Source organism: Phocoena sinus, chromosome 2 (assembly GCF_008692025.1).
Source record: "Phocoena sinus isolate mPhoSin1 chromosome 2, mPhoSin1.pri, whole genome shotgun sequence".
NCBI classification, from domain to species: Eukaryota; Metazoa; Chordata; class Mammalia; order Artiodactyla; family Phocoenidae; genus Phocoena; species Phocoena sinus.
In genome coordinates, this window is record NC_045764.1 from 37428907 (window position 1) to 37451249 (window position 22343).

The 22343-nt window shown below is 59.8% G+C and overlaps 2 protein-coding genes across 13 annotated transcripts in view; both read left to right on the forward strand.

The window, feature by feature from the left end:
• Window positions 1-10595, forward strand: part of FURIN (furin, paired basic amino acid cleaving enzyme) — a 12466-nt gene extending 1871 nt beyond the window's left edge. For 2 of the 9 annotated variants that reach the window (XM_032619925.1, XM_032619916.1), the window contains exons 2-16: window positions 2839-3178; window positions 3558-3656; window positions 3770-3865; window positions 4174-4302; window positions 4413-4489; window positions 4766-4854; window positions 5370-5542; window positions 5987-6199; window positions 6651-6751; window positions 6873-6976; window positions 7053-7170; window positions 7282-7461; window positions 7865-7989; window positions 8088-8198; window positions 8452-10595. In XM_032619925.1, coding sequence (XP_032475816.1) covers window positions 3002-3178; window positions 3558-3656; window positions 3770-3865; window positions 4174-4302; window positions 4413-4489; window positions 4766-4854; window positions 5370-5542; window positions 5987-6199; window positions 6651-6751; window positions 6873-6976; window positions 7053-7170; window positions 7282-7461; window positions 7865-7989; window positions 8088-8198; window positions 8452-9038 — 2379 coding nt within the window. In that variant the 5' untranslated portion in view covers window positions 2839-3001 and the 3' untranslated portion in view covers window positions 9039-10595. Of the gene's footprint in view, window positions 1-15; window positions 613-641; window positions 785-2838; window positions 3179-3557; window positions 3657-3769; window positions 3866-4173; window positions 4303-4412; window positions 4490-4765; window positions 4855-5369; window positions 5543-5986; window positions 6200-6650; window positions 6752-6872; window positions 6977-7052; window positions 7171-7281; window positions 7462-7864; window positions 7990-8087; window positions 8199-8451 lie in introns of those variants that run through there. The other 7 variants (XM_032619872.1, XM_032619889.1, XM_032619881.1 and 4 more) reach the window with 7 other exon arrangements.
• An 869-nt stretch (window positions 10596-11464) lies between these two features.
• On the forward strand, window positions 11465-22227 carry FES (FES proto-oncogene, tyrosine kinase). 4 transcript variants are annotated; one of them, XM_032619841.1, is made up of 19 exons: window positions 11465-11803; window positions 12186-12407; window positions 12599-12772; window positions 14182-14278; window positions 14408-14591; window positions 16545-16682; window positions 16755-16874; window positions 17010-17132; window positions 17266-17452; window positions 17575-17658; window positions 18177-18386; window positions 18719-18841; window positions 19207-19260; window positions 20073-20191; window positions 20470-20564; window positions 20678-20801; window positions 21040-21197; window positions 21313-21435; window positions 21865-22227. In XM_032619841.1, the coding sequence occupies exons 2-19, from the start codon at window positions 12195-12197 to the stop codon at window positions 22005-22007; spliced, it is 2469 nt and encodes an 822-aa protein (XP_032475732.1). In that variant the 5' UTR covers window positions 11465-11803; window positions 12186-12194; the 3' UTR covers window positions 22008-22227. The 4 variants fall into 4 exon arrangements, with proteins under 4 accessions (XP_032475732.1, XP_032475717.1, XP_032475724.1 ...); XM_032619833.1 differs by lacking the exon at window positions 11465-11803 and adding an exon at window positions 17937-18000 and having other exon boundaries at window positions 12187-12407; window positions 17540-17658; window positions 21865-22226; XM_032619826.1 differs by having other exon boundaries at window positions 11466-11803; window positions 14182-14591; window positions 21865-22225.
• The last annotated feature ends 116 nt before the right edge of the window (window positions 22228-22343 follow it).

Consider the following 22343-nt stretch of genomic DNA (forward strand, 5'->3'; position numbering starts at 1 on the left):
CCTCCCGCCCTCCAGGATGCTGAGGCAGGGCTGTCTGGAGGCTTCAGGCTCTGTGGAAGCTATATCTACGGCTCACCGTGGCTGGGGATGCTGAGCAGATGAAGCCTGGTCCTTTCTTGGGGAATTGTTTGGTTGTGCCTGAAGCCCGCTTTCTTTTTGGGTGCTGCAAGGTAATTAAATAATCACCTTTACCACCAAGCAGCTGCAGCTCCATCCACAATGTCCCGGAACTTGGGCTGGACGCAGATGAACCCAGTCTTGATTTGGGAGTTCCAGTATGGCTCACAGCACTGTGGTCAGGAGATGGTCTTTCTTGACATCTGGACCCAAGAGGCTGCTCTTGTGGCAAGAAGGGGAGAAGAGGGCCTGTTTCAATCTGGCTCAGCCCCTAGGGCTCCACATCCTCTGTTAAATGAGGGGCTTGGGTTTCCTTCACCCCCTAGGGCTGAATGTCTGGCTGTCCAGCCATTGCTCAGACCAGCTTTCCGGAACTTGGTCGCCCAAGGCATCATGGGGCTGTGGCTTCCAGGCCTGTCCGGGAACCCTGTGGACTCTGCCCATCCAGGGTGAGGAGGAGCTGCATTGTGGATGCCTCCTGCCATCAGCTGTCAGGTTATTTTGGTGTAAACTGAAAATACTCCAGGAATTGTGTGTTGAGTCTCTCCAGCCTGCAGGGTGGGACTGCAGCAGGAGCAGGCAGGGAGGCTGACTGTGGCTGAGGGCAATCTCTGGAAAAGGAGTGTTCCCAGTGGTGAGCCCGCCTGTCCAGCTCTCCGGGGCCCGGGTGAGATGGGGAGCTTCATTTTGCCGTCCAGCAGAGTGGCCTCCTTTGGGGCTGGGCCCTGGGAGTGGTGGGGCATCCGGGGCCGTGTAGGCAGGCGCTCTGCTCAACAAGCTTGGCACTGAGGCGGGACACCTCCGGCAGCCCCATGGGGACCTTCCCCAGCTTCTCCCCACCCCAGGGGCTTGGCTTCTGGCTAGCCAGGGGCCCTATGTGGGGACAGTTATGTGGCCCCAGGCAGAGAGGTCCTGCTGTCTGTTTGCTGAAGGAGGAAAAACAACACTCGGACTATTGATTCAGCTTCACCTTGGCGCTCCTGGCTCAGCAGCTAGTGTTTGCCCTGGCTGCCCGGGCTCAGATTACGCAAGGCTGGTGGGTGTGGAGCGACCGAGGGGGCTGCTGGAGGCCTGCAGGCCAGGGCTGGGTGGCCCCAGCGTTTCCCAGGAAACTGTATAAAAAAAGAGCCTGAGCCCCTGACTTTGCTGATGTTCTGGGCCAAAGAGGGAGGGTGAAGCCACTGCGATCCCCCCTTCCCGTGCTCAGCCCCCAAAGCCCCCATCCCACCTTAGGTTACCCACTCTTTCTTGCCAGGGGCTGTGGGTCTTTGCAGGTAACTCCCTATGGCTGGTTCTCCTTTGCTGAACTAGGAAGCCCTAGTGAGCTGTGTAGACACCGCCCATTAAAAAACTTTAAAAAGCCAACATTTTATTCCTTTATAAAATATACCTGGGTAATTTGGAAAATATACATGACACAAAAGAAAATAACAATTACTCATAATTCTCACCACCTTGAGAGAACCATTGTTAGCATGTGTCCTTCCAGATTATGTTTTGTGGTTTTATATAAATATGCATGTATAAATAGTTTTTTAAAAACAAAACGGGATTATAGGTACCTACTGCTTTATAACCCACTTAAAAAAAAAATAATTAATTTTTGTCTGCGTTGGGTCTTCATTGCTGTGCGCGGGCTTTCTCTAGTTGTGGCGAGCGGGGGCTCCTCTTCGTTGTGGTGCGAGGGCTTCTCATTACGGTGGCTTCTCTTGTTGTGGAACCTGGGCTCTAGGAGTGCAAGCTTCAGTAGTTGTGGCACGAGGGCTCAGTAGTTGTGGCCCACGGGCTTAGTTGCTCTGCGGCATGTGGGATCTTACTTGACGAGGGCTCAAACCCCTGTCCCCTGCAGTGGCAGGAGGGTTCTTTTTTTTTTTTTTTTTTTTTTTTGCGGTACACGGGCCTCTCACTGTTGTGGCCGCTCCCGTTGCGGAGCACAGGCTCCAGATGCGCAGCCTCAGCGGCCATGGCTCACAGGCCTAGCCGCTCCACGGCATGTGGGATCTTCCCGGACTGGGGCACGAACCCGTGTCCCCTGCATCGGCAGGCGGACTCTCAACCACTGTGCCACCAGGGAAGTCCCTATAACCCACCTTTAAAAAAAAATAATAATTAATTAATTTATATTTGGCTGCATTGGTCTTTGTTGCTGCGCACGGGCTTTCTCTAGTTGCGGCGAGCAGGGGCTACTCTTCGTTGCGGTGTGCGGGATTCTCTTTGCGGTGGCTTCTCTTGTTGCAGAGCACGGGCTCTAGGCACATGGGCTGCAGTAGTTGTGACACGCGGGCTCAGTAGTTATGGTTCGCGGGCTCTAGAGCACAGGCTCAGTAGTTGTGGCACACGGGCTTAGTTGCTCCACGGCATCTTCCCAGACCAGGGCTCGAACCCATGTCCCCTGCATTGGCAGGCGGATTCTTAACACTGCGCCACCAGGGAAGTCCCTAACCCACCTTTTTGACTTTAATTCTGGCAAGCATTTATTCAGTTGTTCCTTCTTATTTTGAGGGACTCAAGCCTTGGTCCTCTTCATCCCACTTCCGTATTCTTGCGTGTGGAGGCGGTCCTTCTGTCCATCTATCCGGCTCACCTTGGGGGCCTGGATTTTCACCCCTCCCCGCCAGAGCCCCTTTCAGGCCTGGAGTGAGCCGTGGGGTGGGAAGGCAGCTTTAGTGCGTGGCTGGGGAGCGACTGACTCTCCCTCTTCTCCTCCCTTGTTCCTCTCAGAGCCGGCAGCCCTCATCCTCCCCGCGCAGTCCCGCCCGTCTTGGTCCCATGCCCCCGCCAGTCAGCCCCGGGCCACAGGCAGTGAGCAGGCACGCGGGAGCCGAGGCCCTGTGACCAGGCCAAGGAGACAGGGGCTCCGGGGTCCCGGCCACCTGTCCCCCCCATGGAGCTGAGGCCCTGGTTGCTATGGGTGGTAGCAGCAGCAGGAGCCTTGGTCCTGCTGGCGGCCGATGCCCGTGGCCAGAAGGTCTTCACCAATACCTGGGCCGTGCGCATTCCTGGAGGCCCAGCCGTGGCTGACAGTGTGGCACGCAAGCATGGCTTCCTCAACCTGGGCCAGGTAGGTGTTCTTCCCTCCTGCTGGCCGAGGCATAGGACATCGCCAGGGGGTGGGGCCAATGAGGGCAGGGGTTCCAGCACCCAGAGCAGGAACTCTGGGGCTTGTCTTCTCAGGGGCATCTGGGTAGTAGGCATGTTATGGGTGGCTTGTCCTGCCCTTGGGCTTCTAGCCTAGGTTGCTCAGTGGACCAGTGTATCCCAGGGGGGTGAGTTCCCCTTGGCCCCCCGCACCTCCTTGCGGGGTCCTGGGCGGGGAGCAGATGCCCACCACCCCCTGCCGTGGTGAGCCTCCCCTTGCAGCCGGTTGTCCACCCCCATCCCCCGCCTCCATGGGGACTGGCAGATGGAAAGCCCGGCTCAGTCTCCCTGCTCTGTTGCAGATCTTCGGCGACTATTACCACTTCTGGCATCGAGCGGTGACAAAGCGGTCCCTGTCACCTCACCGCCCGCGGCACAGCCGGCTGCAGCGGGAACCTCAAGTGAGTGCGGCCCCAGCCCCTCGTGCTGCCACCCTTCCCTTTCAGTTCTCAGGAGGCCTCGCTCTCCCTCCCCGTTCCTCCAGCCACACCATCTCTCCCTCACTCCCTCACAGGTACAGTGGCTGGAGCAGCAGGTGGCAAAGCGACGGACCAAACGGGACGTGTACCAGGAGCCCACGGACCCCAAGTTTCCCCAGCAGTGGTACCTGGTACGTCGCCTCCCTGGCTGCATCCATCCATCCACTGAGGGGTCCCGTGAGTGGGTGAGGCTGACTTCAAGGCCTCCTGTCAGTCTTCCTCTGTCTGCTGAGTAATCTTTCTCCAGCCCATCCTGCTGAGCCCTGGGGAGCACCCTCCCAGAGTTCTTTATAATTCCATGAGCCCAGACAATCAGTGGTGGCATTTGAGGAGTAGGGGCAGGTGGAGAAGGAGCTTTTGGGGGTGGCAAAGGGATTCTCCAAGGTTCCAGCAACCACATCTCATAAGTGCTGGGTGACGGGGGTGGGTGTCTCTGCAGTCTGGTGTCACCCAGCGGGACCTGAACGTGAAGGAGGCCTGGGCCCAGGGCTACACGGGGCGTGGCATCGTGGTCTCCATTCTGGACGATGGCATCGAGAAGAACCACCCGGACTTGGCAGGCAATTATGTGAGGAGGTCGGGGAGGGAGGTAGCCATCCCTGGCAAGGGGAGTCCAGGGATGGTCCTGTTCTGCTGGTGTGTTCAGGCTGACCCTGATGATGGCCATGTCCTTTCCAGGATCCTGGGGCCAGCTTCGATGTCAATGACCAGGACCCTGACCCCCAGCCTCGGTACACGCAGATGAATGACAACAGGTAATAATCTGCTTCCCTTCTGTTTTCCGCTGAGGAAGCAGATGTGCCCTTCCTGAGAGGCTGAAGTCTTTTCCATAGTCCTGGTCAAGCTGGGGCTCTGAGGGAAGATTCGGTCTGAGTGGAGGTGGCCATAGGCCAAGAGGAGTGGGGGGGTGTGGTCTGTGTACAGATGTGGGACAGCAAAGGTAGAGGGGCGTGCATGTGGCCCTTCCTGCTCCTCAGGCTGCACCCACCATGCTCTGTCCACTGTTAATGCTGTGCTCTTGGCCCCGGCAGGCATGGCACACGGTGTGCAGGCGAGGTGGCCGCAGTGGCCAACAACGGTGTCTGTGGCGTAGGCGTGGCCTACAATGCCCGTATTGGAGGTGGGTGTAGGCCTTGGCCACCCGGTCTTTGGGACGACCCTTCCAGTGGGATTCTTCTCTGTTCACTTCCCACCTAGCCAGTGTCTGCCACTTTCCTGCTGTGGATCCTTTTGACTGCACGGCTCTTCTTTAGAGAGTTCTTAGTAACTCAAAAAGCTGAACCCCCTGTGCTGTGGGGTGGAGGGAGTGTTTCTTAGCAGGAGTCTCCCTAACTCCTCACTGTCCACTCCGAGTCCTTACATGGCAGGCCTTGATCACCATGCTCCTTTGGGACCCCAGAGACTCATCCTAGCCCAGAATGTGTAGTTGGGGCCCAGGGAGCTCTCCCCTTTTCCCCTGCGTCTTGTCTTCGAAAGGCAGAGGCTGGCCAGGGAGTTAGGGGCTCAGGGTTTCCCAGCACGGTCCTCTGCCCTCCCCTGCCCATCCTCTGGGTGCAAGGCTGGGTGTGCTCCAGGGAGTGCTCCTGGCAGCTGGACCCACGCAGCATCCCTCTCCCCGCCCCCCTCCACAACCAGGGGTGCGCATGCTGGACGGTGAAGTGACAGATGCGGTAGAGGCACGCTCGCTGGGCCTGAATCCCAACCACATCCACATCTACAGCGCCAGTTGGGGCCCCGAGGACGACGGCAAGACCGTGGATGGGCCAGCCCGCCTTGCTGAGGAGGCCTTCTTCCGGGGGGTCAGCCAGGTGAGGTGGGGGTCCTAGCCCCACCCTAGAAACCAGGCCCAACCTCTGGGGGCAAACTAGGCGCTACCTTTTCCATACTTCTTTGTTTTTTTCTGTTCCTATTTATTTATTCTTGTGTTTAATTTTAATTTACACAAAGTTTGTTTATTAAATGTTATTAAAATGTTAAGGAACTAGAAAGACAGAAAAAGAGAAAAGTAAATACTAATTACCCATAATTCCACCCTTTGGAATCACCACTCAGAGCATTTTGGTTGGTGGTCTGGGTCTCTTTTTTTGGTTCAAAAAAGGTTGAGATCCACCAGGGGTCTCCCAGGGGAACAGAGGCTGGATAGAGAGTCCCCGGAGAAGGAGGCTCCATCCTTCTCAGTCTCGAGCAGCATCCTCCTGCCAGGCCTCCCCCAAGTCCTGTTCTCGAGTGACCCCAGCCCACTCTGTCCACAGGGCCGCGGGGGGCTGGGCTCCATCTTTGTCTGGGCCTCTGGGAACGGGGGCCGGGAACATGACAGCTGCAACTGCGACGGCTACACCAACAGCATCTACACGCTGTCCATCAGCAGCGCCACGCAGTCCGGCAACGTGCCCTGGTACAGTGAGGCCTGCTCGTCCACGCTGGCCACAACGTACAGCAGTGGAAACCAGAACGAGAAGCAGATCGTGAGTCCTGCCCCGGGTGGCAGCTGGGGAAACGGGGCTGCTTGCTGGCTCTGTCCGGGGCCCCCTTTCCGACCCCATCTACCTTCCACCCGCACGTGGCTGGGTGGTGGTGGCTAAAGCATCATGGGATGGGGGCTAGGGAGCTCTCCAAGACTCCTGGGGACTGTGGAGCCGTCAGTGAAGCCCCTGAGAAGACTCTCCTTAAAAATATGCATTGCTCTTAATGATCGCCAACCTTTAGTTCAATCCTCTCATTCCTCGGGAAAGGGCCAGGCATCGGCCTGTCTACAGCAAGTTAGCAAGGCAGCAGGTGGGACCAAGGTTTCTTGGCCCTGGCTCCCCACTCCTGTTTATGGTGCATAGGGCCTGTGGACAGAGGGAGGGCAGGCAGGTAGCCCCCCTCTGGTGCCCTCCCCGCATTACAGGCCCAACATCATTGTCCTCCTGGTAGGTGACCACTGATCTGCGGCAGAAGTGTACGGAGTCTCACACAGGCACCTCTGCCTCTGCCCCCTTGGCAGCGGGCATCATCGCTCTCACCCTGGAGGCCAAGTAAGTGGGTGGGGGCTGAGGCGCAACCCTGTCCCCACCAGCGCCCCCTGCAAGGCAGGCCTTGGTCTCCAGCTTCTCTCCGAAGAGACAGCCCCCAAGCCTCTCCGTCCCTCCTCTGCAGTAAGAACCTCACCTGGCGGGACATGCAGCACCTGGTGGTACAGACCTCAAAGCCAGCCCACCTCAATGCTAACGACTGGGCCACCAATGGTGTGGGCCGCAAAGGTGAGGACAGGGCTGCATTGGGGGTTGCGGGGGCCCTGTGTGCCTCCCAGCTGACCCCGCCTTCCCTGCCCCACAGTGAGCCATTCGTATGGCTACGGGTTACTGGACGCAGGTGCCATGGTGGCTCTGGCCCAGAACTGGACGACGGTGACCCCCCAGCGGAAGTGCATCATCGACATCCTCACTGAGCCCAAGTGAGGGCTGGACCCTGGCTGGGAGGGGGCAGGTGGGACCTGAGGGGCGCAGGGGTGCCCGCTGGTCCCCCTGGGCCAGGCTGATAGACCATCACGGTGCTCTCTGCGCAGGGACATCGGGAAGCGGCTGGAGGTGCGGAAGACTGTGACCGCCTGCGTGGGGGAGCCCAGCCACATCACGCGGCTGGAACACACTCAGGCGCGGCTCACCCTGTCCTACAACCGCCGTGGTGACCTGGCCATCCACCTGGTCAGCCCCATGGGCACCCGCTCCACCCTGCTGGCCGCCAGGTGCTTGCCCTCTCCTCTGTCCAGCTTGTCCTGTCCCTCACATCCACGTGCATTCATTCATTCACTCACACAGCCCTGAAGGGCACCAAATACTTTTCCACTGTTGGCATTTTGGGAAGGATGGTTTTTGTCCTGTGAGACTGTCCCATGTTGCAGGAATCCCTGATTCTGCCCATTAAATGCCATGTCTGTGTGCCTTCCCATGTGTAGTACCCTTGCACATTTCCAGAATCTTCTGGTTGAGAACATTTGGCCTCCTGGGAAACACCCAGCAGGCATTTCCAGCCCAGCGGGGTTCTGCTGCACTGGGGGGAGGGGGTGTGGTCCATGTGCTGTGGGCTCGGTGTCCCCTGGCTGGGGTCTGCCAGAGGCGTCAGGCAGCTATGTGCACCTTCCTCCCCAGGCCGCACGACTACTCTGCAGACGGGTTTAACGACTGGGCCTTCATGACGACCCATTCCTGGGACGAGGACCCCTCTGGCGAGTGGGTCCTGGAGATAGAAAACACCAGTGAAGCAAATAACTATGGTATTGGGGGTGCTCGAGGGCTGGGGATGGAGGAGGGGCGCTGGCGGAGTCTGGGGTGCCGGGCGTGGCTTCTGACTTTTGCTTCCCCCCTCAATTAGGGACACTGACCAAGTTCACCCTCGTGCTGTACGGCACGGCCCCCGAGGGGCTGCCCACACCTCCTGAGAGCATCGGCTGCAAGACCCTCACGTCCAGCCAGGCCTGTGTGGGTCAGTCGTGGGTGCTGCAAGGGCTTGGGAACCTGAGGCTGGGGACAGAGGGCGCCTGTCCTGAAGGAGGAAAAGGGGTGTGAAGGGATGCTGGGACCCCAGGGTCACCACAGTCGTGGGGCAGGTGGGAGCTCCTGGGGACAGTGGTGACTGCCTGGGGCTGCAGGTCCACAGGCTGCCACTGTCGTGGGGCTCAGGGCCCAACAGCCATGGGCGGCTTGGCTGACGCCCACCTTCTGCCCCGTGCCGGCAGTGTGCGAGGAAGGCTTCTCCCTGCACCAGAAGAGCTGTGTCCAGCGCTGCCCTCCAGGCTTCGCTCCCCAAGTCCTCGACACGCACTACAGCACCGAGAACAACGTGGAGATCATCCGGGCCAGCGTCTGTGCCCCCTGCCACGCCTCGTGTGCCACGTGCCAGGGGCCAGCCCCCACAGACTGCCTCAGCTGCCCCAGCCACGCCTCCCTGGACCCTGTGGAACAGACATGCTCCCGGCAAAGCCAGAGCAGCCGTGAGTCGCCGCAGCCGCAGCAGCCGCCACCTATGGAGGTGGAGGCAGAGCCGCGGCTGCGGGAGGGGCTGCTGCCCTCACACCTGCCCGAGGTGGTGGCCGGCCTCAGCTGCGCCTTCATCGTGCTGGTCTTCGTCACTGTCTTCCTGGTCCTGCAGCTGCGCTCGGGCTTCAGCTTCCGAGGGGTGAAGGTGTACACCATGGACCGTGGCCTCATCTCCTACAAGGGGCTGCCCCCCGAAGCCTGGCAGGAGGAGTGCCCATCCGACTCAGAAGAGGACGAGGGCCGGGGCGAGAGGACCGCCTTTATCAAAGACCAGAGCGCCCTTTGACGAGCGCCTACTGCCCGCCCCTTCGAGCCCATCCCCTCCTGGGGCACTTTTTAATTCACCAAAGTATTTTTTTATCTTGGGACTGGGTTTGGACCCCAGCTGGGAGGCAAGAGAGGCAGAGACGGCTTCCCACCCTACCCTTGGGCCCCCCGGCTGCCTGAGGTGGGACCCCAGGACCAGCTGGGGAGCAGGGGAGGGCCTCTGCCCACCCCCAGCACGCCTGCGTGTGGAGAAAGGAGTGAAACCTTTAGGGCAGCTTTCCAAGGTCCAGGCCCCAGCCAGAGTTCCCTGCGGAGTGAAGAGGGGCAGCCCTTCCCTTATGGGATTCCTGACCCGGGCTGCAGTTCTCGCCCCTTCCCTGTCCCTCTAAAGCAATAATGGTCCCCATCCAGGCAGCAGGGAGGCTGGCCTAGGGGGTATTTGAAGGAGGAGGCCACCTCTCTAAGGGCTTTTGCATCCCTGACCCCGTCCCCCACCTCTGGTGAGCCTCGGGCGGAAGCAGTAAGCGAAGGAAGGGACCAAGGCAAGGCAGGCACTTCCAGGGTGCACACGTGTGTGTGTCCCTTTGCCCACCTCCACTACAGCTGGCTGCCTGCTGAGCGAGGCTGGCCCGGCCCCGTGCTGGTGTGCTGACCACCCTCCCCTCTCTGGCACCCTCTCCTCCTGCCAGGGCCCAAGTCCCTGTTTTCTGAGCCCGGGGCTGCCTGGGCTGTTGGCACTCACAGTCCCAGAGCCCCTGGGTGGGTGGTGGGGAGGGACGGTGGCCCAGCCGGCCTCTCCCGCCTCCCACCCGATGCTGCTTTCCCCTGTGGGGATCTCAGGGGCTGTTTGAGGATATATTTTCACTTTGTGATTATTTCACTTTAGATGCTGATTTTTTTTTTTTTTTTTTGGTATTTTTAATGGGGGTAGCAGCTGGACCATCCACCTTCCCACACCCACTGTCCACCCTGCTGTTCCCCCCGGCTGCCCTGGCCCTGAGGTGTGGGGGTCTGCAGCGTGTTGCTGAGGAGTAGCTGAGCCCCAGGTCCTGAAGAGACAGGCCAGGCCAGGCGGGCCCTAGGAAAGGAGGAGTACGATAGAAGGGGCAGGCTGTCGTCCATTTCAGATGGGGCTCCTCGTGCCAAGGGCTCATGGGTCAGTGGTTCTCCAAGTGCCAGGGGTGGGCAGGCAGTGGCACTGAGCCCCCTCCAACACTGTGCCCTGGTGGAGAAAGCACTGACCTGTCCTGCCCCCCAAGGCCCCCTCTTCTGACGTGCCTTTTGTACCCCTCCCATTAGGACAATCAGTCCCCTCCCGTTTGGGAGCCCCCTTTTCTTTCTCTCCCCTAGCCCCTCCTGACACCCAGCCACCTGCCCAGGGGCACCCCCGCCTCTCCCATCCCCCCCACCCTTGTGGCCAGCCCAGCTGGTTTTGTAAGATACTGGGTTGGTGCACAGTGATTTTTTTTTTTTTCTTGTAATTTAAACAGGCCCAGCATTGTTGGTTCTATTTAATGGACACGAGGTAATGTTAGAGGTTTTAAAGCGATTAAACGTGCAGACTATGCAAACCAGGCCTGGTCTCCAGTGTGGTGATGTTCTTCCCAGGACCTGGGGCTGCATCCAGGATGGGGTGCGGGTGAGGGCTGGGGCGAGTTACATGCCCACATGATGTCCTGCCTACCTGTAAGTGCCCAAAGTCCACCTCCCGAGGCGTTCAGAGCCTTCTTTAGGTGGGGTGTGGAAGGGACAGCAGCTGGAGACAAGCCCCAAGCCCCAGGGGTGGGACTAGCTGAGCACCTCCACCCCCACAGGCCTGGACTCCAGCAGGGTGGAGAGTGATGGCCTGCGTCCAGTTGCTCAGGGTCTCTCTTGGCTGAAGTAGCCCGGCCGCCAGCTGTAGGGTTGAGGCCTTCGGTGGGGCCTAACTGGACCAAGATGGTTTTTGCTGGGGAGATCCTGAGTCCCACACTGGGAACGCCATACCTCTCCACTCCCCAGCCCAGGCCCCTCGCCTGCCACAGGTCTCCCTTGGGACAGGAAGCCCCTGCCTGGGGGTGGAGGAGCTGTGCCAGTTCCACCAGGATCTGTGCCTGAGAAGCAGGCCTCTCCTCGGGATATTTACTTGGAAATTTTATTCAAATGGAGGCTGGCGCCTGAGCTCTCCTTGGGGAATCCAGTGGGGTGGGGAAGGCCTGGACTAGGCTTCCCCCTTCCTCTTCTGGGGCCGCCCTGGCCTGCTGCTCGGACCGCCCGCCCGCCCCCAGGCTCTGGACCCCCAGACTCCCCGGCCCGACGCGATCCTGCAGCCCGGCCCTGTGCCAGGCGCCCACCGCCGCCCCCTTGGGCCGTTCCCCGTGTTCCCGGGCGCTGTCCGGGCCCTGGGGAGTGCCGGGCGCAGGCTGCTCTCTTCTGGGCCATTCTTTCCCAGCCCCCTCCTCCCTTCCGTTTCCGTGGCCGTGTGGCCGGCTGAGGCAGCGGCCTGCACTGGGCAGGGGGGTGGGCAGGCGTCGGGGGCTCCCGCCCGCCCCTTCCCCTCAGCCGGCCCGCCCCGGGGCCGGGGCCAACTGAAACCGCAGGAGGAGGAAACGCGGAATCAGGAACTGGCCCTGGGTGGTGCGGGCCTGAGTCTGAGTCGGTCCTCGGCGGCCCCAGGATCAGCTGCCCACGCGGGTAACTCCTGCCCCGAGGCCCAGGAGGCAGCGGCGGCGGGCAGGGGGAGCGGGGTCAGCAAGCAGTGGGCAGAGGCCCGGCAGGCGATCAGAGAGCGGGACACAGGACCAGGTAGGGCAGGGGCCGCAGAAGGGCCGGGTCCCGGGCGGCGGCTGCCTGGGGCGCCGGCAGGGGCAGTCTTGTGCGCGCCTTGCCCCTGCAGCGGGTGCTGGGTGGAAGGGCCCTGGGAGGGAGGCTCCGGGAGGTTTCTGTTCCAGGGCTGGGAAGGAGACCCCTGGCACCAGGCCTCGACCTGGGTCACAGGAAGCAATGAGGGCTTTCCCAGGCCAGGCCGTGTTCTGTACCCATGGCTGCATTTCAGCGGGACAGCCCCCCACCTCCTGCCTGTCTGCGGCTCCTCCTGGCCCGGCAGCCCCTAGCTTCCCTGTCCTGCCCGCCCGTCTCCAGCTTCTGCCTTGCCCCCAGTGGTGGCCTCTCCTCTCTTGGTCCCCAGGACCACACTATGGGCTTCTCTTCGGAGCTGTGCAGTCCCCAGGGCCACGGGGCAGTGCAGCAGATGCAGGAGGCCGAGCTTCGGCTGCTGGAGGGCATGAGGAAGTGGATGGCCCAGCGGGTCAAGAGTGACAGAGAATATGCTGGGCTGCTGCACCACATGTCACTGCAGGACAGCGGGGGCCAGAGCCGGGGCATCAGCCCCCAGAGCCCCATCAGTCAGGTGGGATTCTACAGGGCCCTAGGCCTCCTCACCACCCTTCCCGCCCTCGACCAAGGAAGTCCTGGGGGTGCCGGGTAGGTCTGCCTGCCCCTTTCTTTCCCGGAGCCCACTGGGGAGGGTTGGTGATTGGGCAGGCCCAGGCGTGGGAGCCACTGTCCCCCACTCCCTGCCTTGCCCACCCCATGCTGTAGTCCTGGGCAGAGATCACCAGCCAGACGGAGGGCCTGAGCCGGTTGCTGAGGCAGCACGCAGAAGATCTGAACTCAGGGCCGCTGAGCAAGCTGAGCCTGTTGATCCGGGAGCGGCAGCACCTGCGCAAGACTTACAACGAGCAGTGGCAGCAGCTCCAGCAGGAGCTCACCAAGGTAGGTGGGTGGGTGGCACCCGGGCTTCACCTGGTCATTTCTGCCTACATTTTGAGCTGAAAAGGGCTGGTTTTGCAAGGAACCCCTGGACTCACTGAAGAAGTGTAAGTATCTGACCACAGGCCCACCCCCCAGCACCTGCTCCAGCCCAGCTTCCTCCCCTTCCTCCCCTCCCTCCCCTCCCCGCCATAGCTTGGGCCGGGCTGCAGCAGGGCCTCTCCACGCCTTTTCTGCCACCCTACTGTGTACCTGAGCAGAGTGCTGGGAATACAAGGATGAGTGATCCAGCCATTGCTTGGGAGGAGCGCAGGACCTGTGACCCACCTCCTGCACTGCACCAGCTGGCCCTCAGGTCCGAGAGACAGTGAGAGGAATGAGGGCTGCTCTGCCTGCCCTTGGCCCAGGCTGGCTCCTCCCAGAGACCCAGAGACTCCACAAGGCAGCAGTGTGGCCCCCTGACTCGGAGGTTAAGGACTGGGGCTGTGAAGTGGGTCTGCCTTCATTTGAATCCTGCGCAGCTCCTCTGACTAGAGGTTGTTTGATTGGAGCCATTTACGCAGATGCTTTAGCCTTCTTATTCAATGTGCTGGGCAGCCGCCTGCACCACACCCCTTCTACCAGCGCAGACCCAGCCTTGCTGCAGACCCACAGCGGCCCCTGGTGGCCAGCCTTCACGCACTCCTCTCTTCCCAGACGATAGATCATATAATTCAGGGGTCAGCCTGTTTTTGCAGGCAGTTTTACTGGAACACAGACTTGCCCATATGTTTTCATATTATCTGTGGCTACTAAAGAGCTACAGTGGCGGAGCCCAGCAAGTTCAACAGAGACTGCATGGCCTACAAGCCTAAAATGTTTACCACCTGGACCTTAAGAAAAGAGCTGATCTAGTCTGTGCATTTAGCTCTGTTACAGATGGGGAAGCTGAGGTTCTGAGGAGAGGAGTGGAGTTTGCCCTAAGTACCCCAGTGCAGAAGCAGGCAACTGGGATGAGAACTCCGGTCTTGACCACCAGGAACATAATTGTGGGACCCAGTGCAAATTGAAAACGCGGGGCCCCTTGTCAAAAAATTATTAAGAATTTCAAGATGGCATCAACAGAGTGTTAAACCAAGCACACATGCCTGCCGCTGGACCTTAGTTGCCACCAGATACCACTCTAGGCCAAGGAAGGACAGTTGTCGCCTGCCCAGTCTGGCTCTCTGCTGCCCCCGGGGGCCTGTCCTTAGCCTGACTCCTCTAACCTTAACCTCAGCAGCAATGGCTAAGTCCCAGAGGTCTCCAGGCCCTTCCTGAAGGATGAATTTGGATGTGCTGCCCGCCTGGACTGCAGAACCTGTCCAGGGCTTCACCTCGGGCAGGAATCCTCTGGGGACCTGCTGTCCCACACTGGTCTCTCCTCTCTCCAGACCCACAGCCAGGACATTGAGAAGCTGAAGAGCCAGTACCGAGCCCTGGCACGGGACAGTGCCCAGGCCCGACGCAAGTACCAGGAGGCCAGCAAAGGTCCGGGGCTTCCTTGCTGCCAGGATGGGAATCCCAAGCCAGCCCAGAACTGTCCACAGGTACCCGGGGAGGGGGTTGCTACCCAGGCCTCTGTGCTGTCACCCACGCCTCTTTCCCCCAACCTGGCAGACAAAGACCGTGACAAAGCCAAGGACAAGTACGTGCGCAGTTTGTGGAAGCTCTTCGCTCACCACAACCGCTATGTGCTGGGCGTGCGGGCCGCGCAGCTACACCACCAGCACCACCACCAGCTCATGCTGCCTGGCCTGCTCCAGTCCCTGCAGGACCTGCACCAGGAGATGGCGTGCATCTTGTAAGCCCACCCCACCCCCCGACCCCCATCACAGCCCTGAAGCCCAGAGGCAGGGTCCAGAAAACGCAGTCCTGTAAAAGTGACAGGCGTGTAGTCACGTGAGAACACGCCCTGGGCCAGTCAGTTTACATCCAAATTACATTATTCTGGGCCCCTTATTTCAGGGTTTTATTATGTTTATTGAACACCATTCTAGGCTCTGCTGTGTGATACAGCAGAGAACGTAGACAAAAATATCTGTCCTCTAGGGTCATTCGTTTGTGGAGAAAGAAAAGGAAATCAATAAGTAAAATAGAAAGCATGTCAGAGATGATAGGTGCTATGGAGAAAAATAAAACAAGAAAAGAGGATAGGGAAGCAGGGGGACAGGGAAGGAGGTTACTGTTTTATTTAGTTATGTATAAGGAATATGTTCTTTTTTTGCCATTTTTATTTATTTATTTGTTTGGTTGCGCCAGGTCTTAGTTGCGGCAGGCGGGTTCCTTAGTTGTGATAGGCAGGCTCCTTAGTTGCGGCTCGCCAGTTCCTTAGTTGTGGCACACAAACTCTTAGTTGCAGCATGCATGCGAGATCTAGTTCCCTGACCAGGGATCGGACCCAAGGCCCCTGCATTGGGAGCGCAGAGTCTTAACCACTGTGCCACCAGGGAAGTCCCAGGTTTGCTGTTTTAAATGGAGTGGTCTGGGAAAGCCTCAGAAGTGCAGAAATGAGCCAGGGGGATTTTGAAGAAGAGCCATCCCAGAAAGAGGAATCGCAGGCGCACAGGCCGCAAGGTGGGAGAGCGCCTGAAATCAAGGAATAGCAAGGAAGCCAGTGTAGCCTTTGCAGAGTGAGAGAAGGGCAGAGTCAGACACGGGGCTAGAGGAGTCCAGGGATGATAGAGCGTCCCTCAGGCCGTTGTGAGGACTTTGGTTCTGGGTGGACCAGAAGAGCGGCATGATCTGAGCCGTCTGAATGAGGTCAGTTCGACTGCTGTGTTGAGAACAGACTTCAGGGGGCAAGACAGGACCAGGGAGACCAGGCAGGAGGCTACTGCAGTGATCCAGACCACGGACCATGCCACTGGACCTGGGCAGTAGCAATGGAGGGGAGAAGTGGTCAGGTCTTGGACGTACTTTGAAGGTGGAGCCGGTGGGAATTCCTCATGGACTGGAAGTGGGGTGTAGATAGAGCAGCTAAGGATGACTACAGGGATTTGGCCTGGAGCCCCTGGGTGGTGGAGGCTACATGGAGAATGAGGTGAGAGAAGCAGGTTCAGGAGATAAGAATAGGAGTTCATTTTTCTTTTTAAAAATATTTATTTATTTACTTTTGGCTGTGTTGGGTCTTAAGTTGCGGCACGCAGGATCTTTCGTCGTGGTGTGCAGGCGTCTCTCTAGTTGTAGCGTGCGGGCTCCAGAGCGCATGGGCTCTATAGTTGCGGCACATGGGATCTTAGTTCCCCAACCAGGGATCAAACCCGTGTCCCCTGAATTGGAAGGTGGATTCTTAACCACTGCGCCACCAGGGAAGTCCCAGCAGTTCATTTTTCAACTGGTGGAGTTTGGGTGTCTGAGAGATGTCCAACAGGACATTTAGAGTAGGTGGATAGTTACATGAGACTGGAGCTCGGGGAGGTATAAATACGGGGTCAGCAGCACATCGATGGCTTACGTGTGTATCAGAGCCCTGGAGCCCCAGCTGTGGGGCTATGCCCAGGGCAGGCACAGTTGTAGCTCACATTTACCGAGTACTTCCTCAAACCACACACTCTGCACATAGGCTCTCATTGGGGCCTTATTACAAACTCCCGGGAGACACTAAGTAACTTGCCTGTGGTCATTTGACAGGTAAATGATGGGTGGCAGGGAGCAACCCCAGGGTGGGTCCAAATCCAGTGCCACAGGCCCCAAGCTTCCTAGCCTTGTCCAGCCTGAGGCCCCCCCCCTGACCTGGGGTTCCACCTGGGGGCAGGAAGGAGATCCTGCAGGAATACCTGGAGATTAGCAGCCTGGTGCAGGACGAGGTGGTGGCCATTCACCAGGAGATGGCTGCAGCGGTTGCCCACATCCAGCCCGAGGCCGAGTACCAAGGCTTCCTGCAACAGTATGGGTAAGCCCCTCCTTGCAGCAGCCGGGTGCCAGGGCTGCTGGCCTGTGCACTGATGGGCACTGTCCCCTGCAGGTCCACACCTGACGTCCCACCCTGTGTCACCTTTGATGAGTCGCTGCTTGAGGAGGCTGAACTGCTGGAGCCCGGGGAGCTGCAGCTGAACGAGCTGACTGTGGAAAGCGTGCAGCACACGTGTGTGGTGGCTCGGCTCGGGGTCGGGGGTGGACGCCGTCCACACAGAGCTGTGACCAGCCCGCAGGCTTGCTTGGCCCCGCAGGGATGCATCTGAGGGGATTGGCTCTAACACTGCCCTTCCTCTGGGCACAGGCTGACCTCAGTGACAGAGGAACTGGCCATGGCCACTGAGACAGTGCTCAGCCGGCAGGAGGTGGTCACTCAGCTGCAGCACGAGCTCCGGACTGAGGAGCAGACCACCCACCCCCGGGAGCGGTGAGTGGGGCCCGCCTACAGCAGCCTCCTGGCCCTCCCTTTCCTCCGTCCGGCCTGCCTGACGCACTGCTGGCCGCCAGCTGCAGGCTGAGCCCCTCTCTCCCCCCACCCAACCACCCGCCCCTGTCCGCAGGGTGCAGCTGCTGGGCAAGAAGCAGGTGCTGCAGGAGGCACTGCAGGGGCTGCAGGTAGCGCTGTGTGGCCAGGCCAAGCTGCAGGCCCAGCAGGAGCTGCTGCAGGCCAAGCTGGAGCAGCTGGGCCCCGGTGAGCCCCTGCCCGTGCTGCTGCTGCAGGACGACCGCCACTCCACCTCGTCCTCGGTGAGCCGCCCTCCCGCAGCCTGCACTGCCAGCCCTGCCCGCCCACCGGGGGCCGCGCTCCTCATTTTCGCCCTCCCCCTCCCCAAGCCTGGCCACCCGCTGACGTCTGTCCCTGGCCTCAGGAGCAGGAGCGAGAAGGGGGAAGGACACCCACCCTGGAGATCCTTAAGAGCCACATCTCAGGAATCTTCCGCCCCAAGTTCTCGGTGAGTGGAGCCCATCCTGGACCCGTACCTCTGCCCTTCTCTAAGGGGTGGGCCAGGCCAGCGGTCTCAGGGATGTCCCCCTAAGCCCCTCCTACCACGGTGCTTTGGGTTTAGTCGCAGGGTTGCCCTAGAGAGGAGGCTCTTCCCAGGTCACTTTTACTGGGGAGCCCCTCTCTTCCCTGGGATTCCGTGCCACCCCCGTACCCTCTTCCTCTCCACCACCCACGTGTGTGGAAGGGACCTGCAGCCTCGTCACCCCACGGCTCTCTCTGCTCCAGGAGTGGTTGGGGGCTGTGGCCTGGAGCAAAAGACAAAAGCCTTGTTTGGGATCACCCAGCCTGGGTGAGTTTATTGCTGGCTCCAAGGGTTGCAGATGGCTCTTTGTGGCACTCGCGGGCTTTGTGAGGACGAGGAGTGTATGAGAGAGAGCCGGACACCCCCCAACTGGCCGGCCTAGTGGCCTCCGCTGACGGGCTGGCTGAGTGACCCCTCCTTGCTCCTCCCCTGTCCCTGTCTAGCTCCCCCCACCGCTGCAGCTCGTTCCAGAGGTGCAGAAGCCCCTGCATGAGCAGCTGTGGTACCACGGAGCCATCCCGCGGGCAGAAGTGGCTGAGCTGCTGACACACTCTGGGGACTTCGTGGTCCGGGAGAGCCAGGGCAAGCAGGAGTACGTGCTGTCTGTGCTGTGGGACGGCCAGCCCCGACACTTCATCATCCAGTATGCTGATGTGAGTGGGGCCTGAACGCCAGCCTTTCCCTTCTCTTCCCCTCCCTCCCCTCCTTTCCGCCTCACCAGGGAGCATAGAAAGGAGCTGCTATGTCTTAGATGTCTCCCTGGCAGAGCTGAAAGGGGCCCCAGAGACCACCCAGTCCCTGCACCCAAACAGAGGTGTGCGTCCTCCCATAGGACAGGGGAGCAGACTTGTCATGCAGCATCAGGTCTCTGCCTCTCATTCCAGGCAGGCCCTTTCTCCCTGCCATTCTTTCTTCCTCCCCTTTCCCAGGGCTCAGGCCCCCTCAGCAATGGAGGCTGTTGACCCCAGTTCCCCCTACCCCGCAGAACCTGTACCGACTGGAAGGAGATGGCTTTCCCAGCATCCCCTTGCTCATAGACCACCTGTTGCGCTCCCAGCAGCCCCTCACCAAGAAGAGCGGTATCATCCTGAACAGGGCTGTGCCCAAGGTGAGTCTGTGGCAGGATTGGGGCCCACACAGAATCAGAGCAGGAAGGTCCTTTCCAGGTCCTATACACTCCCCAGGGGGCCGGCCTCCCTCTAGGTTTGGAATGTCAAGGTCAATCCCATTCCCTGGGCTACACACCCCTGGCTGGTGCTCACCCATTTAGTGCCCCTGCCTGGTCCCTGACTCATCTAAGTGTGATCTTGTGTCCAACCCCCAGTTTGCAGACCAACAAACCAAGGTGCCAAGAAATGAAAGACACAGCGTTGGGAGGGGGTATTCAGGGGGTATTCAGTCCTTGATAGGGCTCAGCACTCCCTCCCTTCACTGACTTCTGACCCCCCCACCCTCCACTCCTCCCTTCCCCAGGACAAGTGGGCACTAAGCCACGAGGACCTGGTGTTGGGTGAGCAGATTGGGCGGGTGAGTTGAGTGTGCTCTGCCAGGCTCCTGGCCACCTGCTTTTCCCTCCCCCAGTATCACTTCCTTCCATCCCAAAGGCCGAGTCACACCAGGGCCCCACCCGCAGAGGGCTCTCAGCCTCCCCGCCTCAATCTGAGCTCCAACTTGGACCCCTGACTCCCTGCCCAGCCACCGCCATACGCTGTCCTGCAGGAAACCAGGGGGGAAAGCACCTGCCCTGGAAGCTCCCCAGAGACGGCTCTGCCACCAGCACCCACCTCACGCCACTCACACGCACACACTTCCCGCCCCACCCCTGCCTCCTCAGGGGAGAGAGACACGCTCTGTCCACATGAGCGATAAAATACCTGCTTAGGGGGCTTCCCTGGCGGTCCAGTGGTTAAGACTGTGCTTCCAATGCGACGGTGAGGTGGGACGCAGGTTCGATCCCTGGTCAGGGAACTAGGATCCCACATGCTGCATGGTGTGGCCTAAAAATAAAAATTAAAAAAAAGAAAGAAAGAAAGAAAAATAAAATAAAATACCTACTCAGGAAAGAAGTCACTTTCCTAAAAACCATAATGCTTTACCAACCCAAGCAAAAGTGATTGTTGGACTTCCGTGTCACTTCTCAGTGAACATGGTAAGTCAGAGGTGACTCTCCCTGCCTGTCCCACGTGTACGCTTCATCCCCCAACCAGAGAGCCGGGATGAGCAGGTCTGAGCACGGGGGCACTGAGGCAAGGGCTGGTGGGGACAAGGTGGGCTGTGCCCCGAGTGCAGGAGAGGACCACGGTCCAGGCAAGACAGATAGGAGCCCCAGACCGTTTCAGGGGAACTTTGGCGAAGTATTCAGCGGACGCCTGAGAGCGGACAACACCCTGGTGGCCGTGAAATCTTGCCGTGAGACGCTCCCACCCGACCTCAAGGCCAAGTTTCTGCAGGAAGCGAGGTGGGTGATGGAATACCCACCCCTGGAGGTTCCACATAGGAAGGGCTCCTCTGTGCACGGCAGGGTGCTTGACTTCGTTTCATCCTCACAGCCCCATCCCCCCGTAGTGTGGAGGGGTCAAGGCTCTGGGACCCACCCAAAGTCACACTTCCAGGTCTGCTGCCCTGCTCTCACCCTGCCTCAGGCTCCCTGGGCTCCCGGGGCCAACGAGGTGAATGTGTAAGGCCCCCCACCCGGTGGAGGTGGGAGCCTGAGCAGCCCTGCGCCCCCGCCCCCAGGATTCTGAAGCAGTATAGCCACCCCAACATCGTGCGTCTCATCGGCGTCTGCACCCAGAAGCAGCCCATCTACATCGTCATGGAGCTTGTGCAGGGTGAGCAGAGCGAGCTGACCTCCAGGGCTGGGGTGTGCCACTGGTCTAGGTCTCCCCGCCGCCTGCGACCCCCAGAAGGCTCATCGAGCTCTGTCCCCACCGCCCACTCCCAGGGGGCGACTTCCTGACCTTCCTCCGGACAGAGGGAGCCCGCCTGAGGGTGAAGACTCTGCTGCAGATGGTAGGGGACGCGGCTGCGGGCATGGAGTATCTGGAGAGCAAGTGCTGCATCCACCGGTGAGGGGGTGGGCGCGGCAGGCAGTCCCGGCACCCGCCCCTGCACCAGATGCAGGCGCTGCCGCCCCTCACCAGCAGGCACCAGCTCCGGGGGTGGAGTTTGCCTCTCTGACGGACCAGGCATCCCAGGAGCAGGGGCAGCTTCGGCTCGTGGCTGTGTCTAGGGAGCCTGGGCCGGGCAGGTGGCAGGTGCTGCGTGGATATTGGCTAAATGAGCCCCTGTCCTGCTTTCGCCCAGGGACCTGGCCGCTCGGAACTGCCTAGTGACAGAGAAGAATGTCCTGAAGATCAGTGACTTTGGGATGTCCCGGGAGGAAGCCGACGGGATCTACGCAGCCTCCGGAGGTCTCAGACAAGTTCCCGTGAAGTGGACCGCACCGGAGGCCCTGAACTACGGTACCTGGGCCTGATCCGCTCTGGCTGCAGGGCCCGAGGCTGGGCATGGGTCCCACCACCTGCCCTTCTCTGGCCAATGGGTGTGGCCCACTCACGCCGCCTCACCTCCTCGTAGGCCGCTACTCCTCCGAGAGCGACGTGTGGAGCTTTGGCATCTTGCTCTGGGAGACTTTCAGCCTGGGGGCCTCCCCCTACCCCAACCTCAGCAATCAGCAGACTCGGGAGTTTGTGGAAAAGGGTAAGGGAACCCTGCGGTGTGACAGTGGCCTCAGAGCCAAGCCCTCTTCCCAGCGCTCCAGCTGGACTCCTCCAGGCCTCCTAACGCCCTATTCTTCCCACTGAGGCAGAGTAAGAATAATCCTAGAGCTACCATCCAGTGAAACCCTGTTGTGTGCCAGGCCATCCGTTTATTTCATTTACTCTTCATAACAGGTGAGGTCAGGATTAATAGGTCCCTTTTACAGAAGGAAACACTGAGGTTTGCAGGGATCACACAACTAGCACATGGTGGCTTGAGATTAGAATCTCTGTGTTTTTGGTGAAGAGAAGGGGCTCCTTAAGAACATTGTACCTTAAGCAGCTCCCATTGCTCATGGCATGTCCCAGGGGCCGCTAGGGCCCCTCAGACCCCCTCCTCATGCCTGGTGTGCTATGCCTGTCCTCACAGGGGGCCGCCTGCCTTGCCCCGAACTGTGCCCCGATGCTGTGTTCAGACTCATGGAGCAGTGCTGGGCCTCCGAGCCCGGGCAGCGACCCAGCTTTAGCACCATCTACCAGGAGCTGCAGAGCATCCGAAAGCGGCATCGGTGAGACTGGGGCCCCACTTCTCAAGCCAGTGGCCTCTGTAGGCAAGATTATACCTCCTCACCAGCTCCAGGTCACGCCGCTGGACAGCTCTTCATCATCCTGGACTCCAGCCAGCGGTATCTATGCTGCCGGCAGGGATGCAGCTCCATGTCTGCTGTGCGTCCCTGTTCCTGCCAGGGATTCCTCTTCCAGGCAGAAATAATAAAAACCATTTGTGCCCATCGAGTACTCTTGGCATGCGCGCTCCTCTGGAGGGCAGGTCTTAGAAGGAAGAGAGGCCCTGTACTGTGGCCGTGGGGAAGGAGGAGGACGGACAGTGTTCACAGGGCAGAACTGACA

What these genes read in the sequence shown, in the direction of transcription:
- FES (XM_032619826.1), top strand. Translation starts at nt 12,195, where the DNA reads ATGGGCTTCTCTTCGGAGCTGTGCAGTCCCCAGGGCCACGGGGCAGTG. An exon ending in TCCAGCAGGAGCTCACCAAG is followed by an intron (nt 12,773 to 14,181) that starts GTAGGTGGGTGG and finishes TCCTCTCTCCAG; the next exon opens with ACCCACAGCCAGGACATTGA. An exon ending in GGCTTCCTGCAACAGTATGG is followed by an intron (nt 16,683 to 16,754) that starts GTAAGCCCCTCC and finishes TGTCCCCTGCAG; the next exon opens with GTCCACACCTGACGTCCCAC.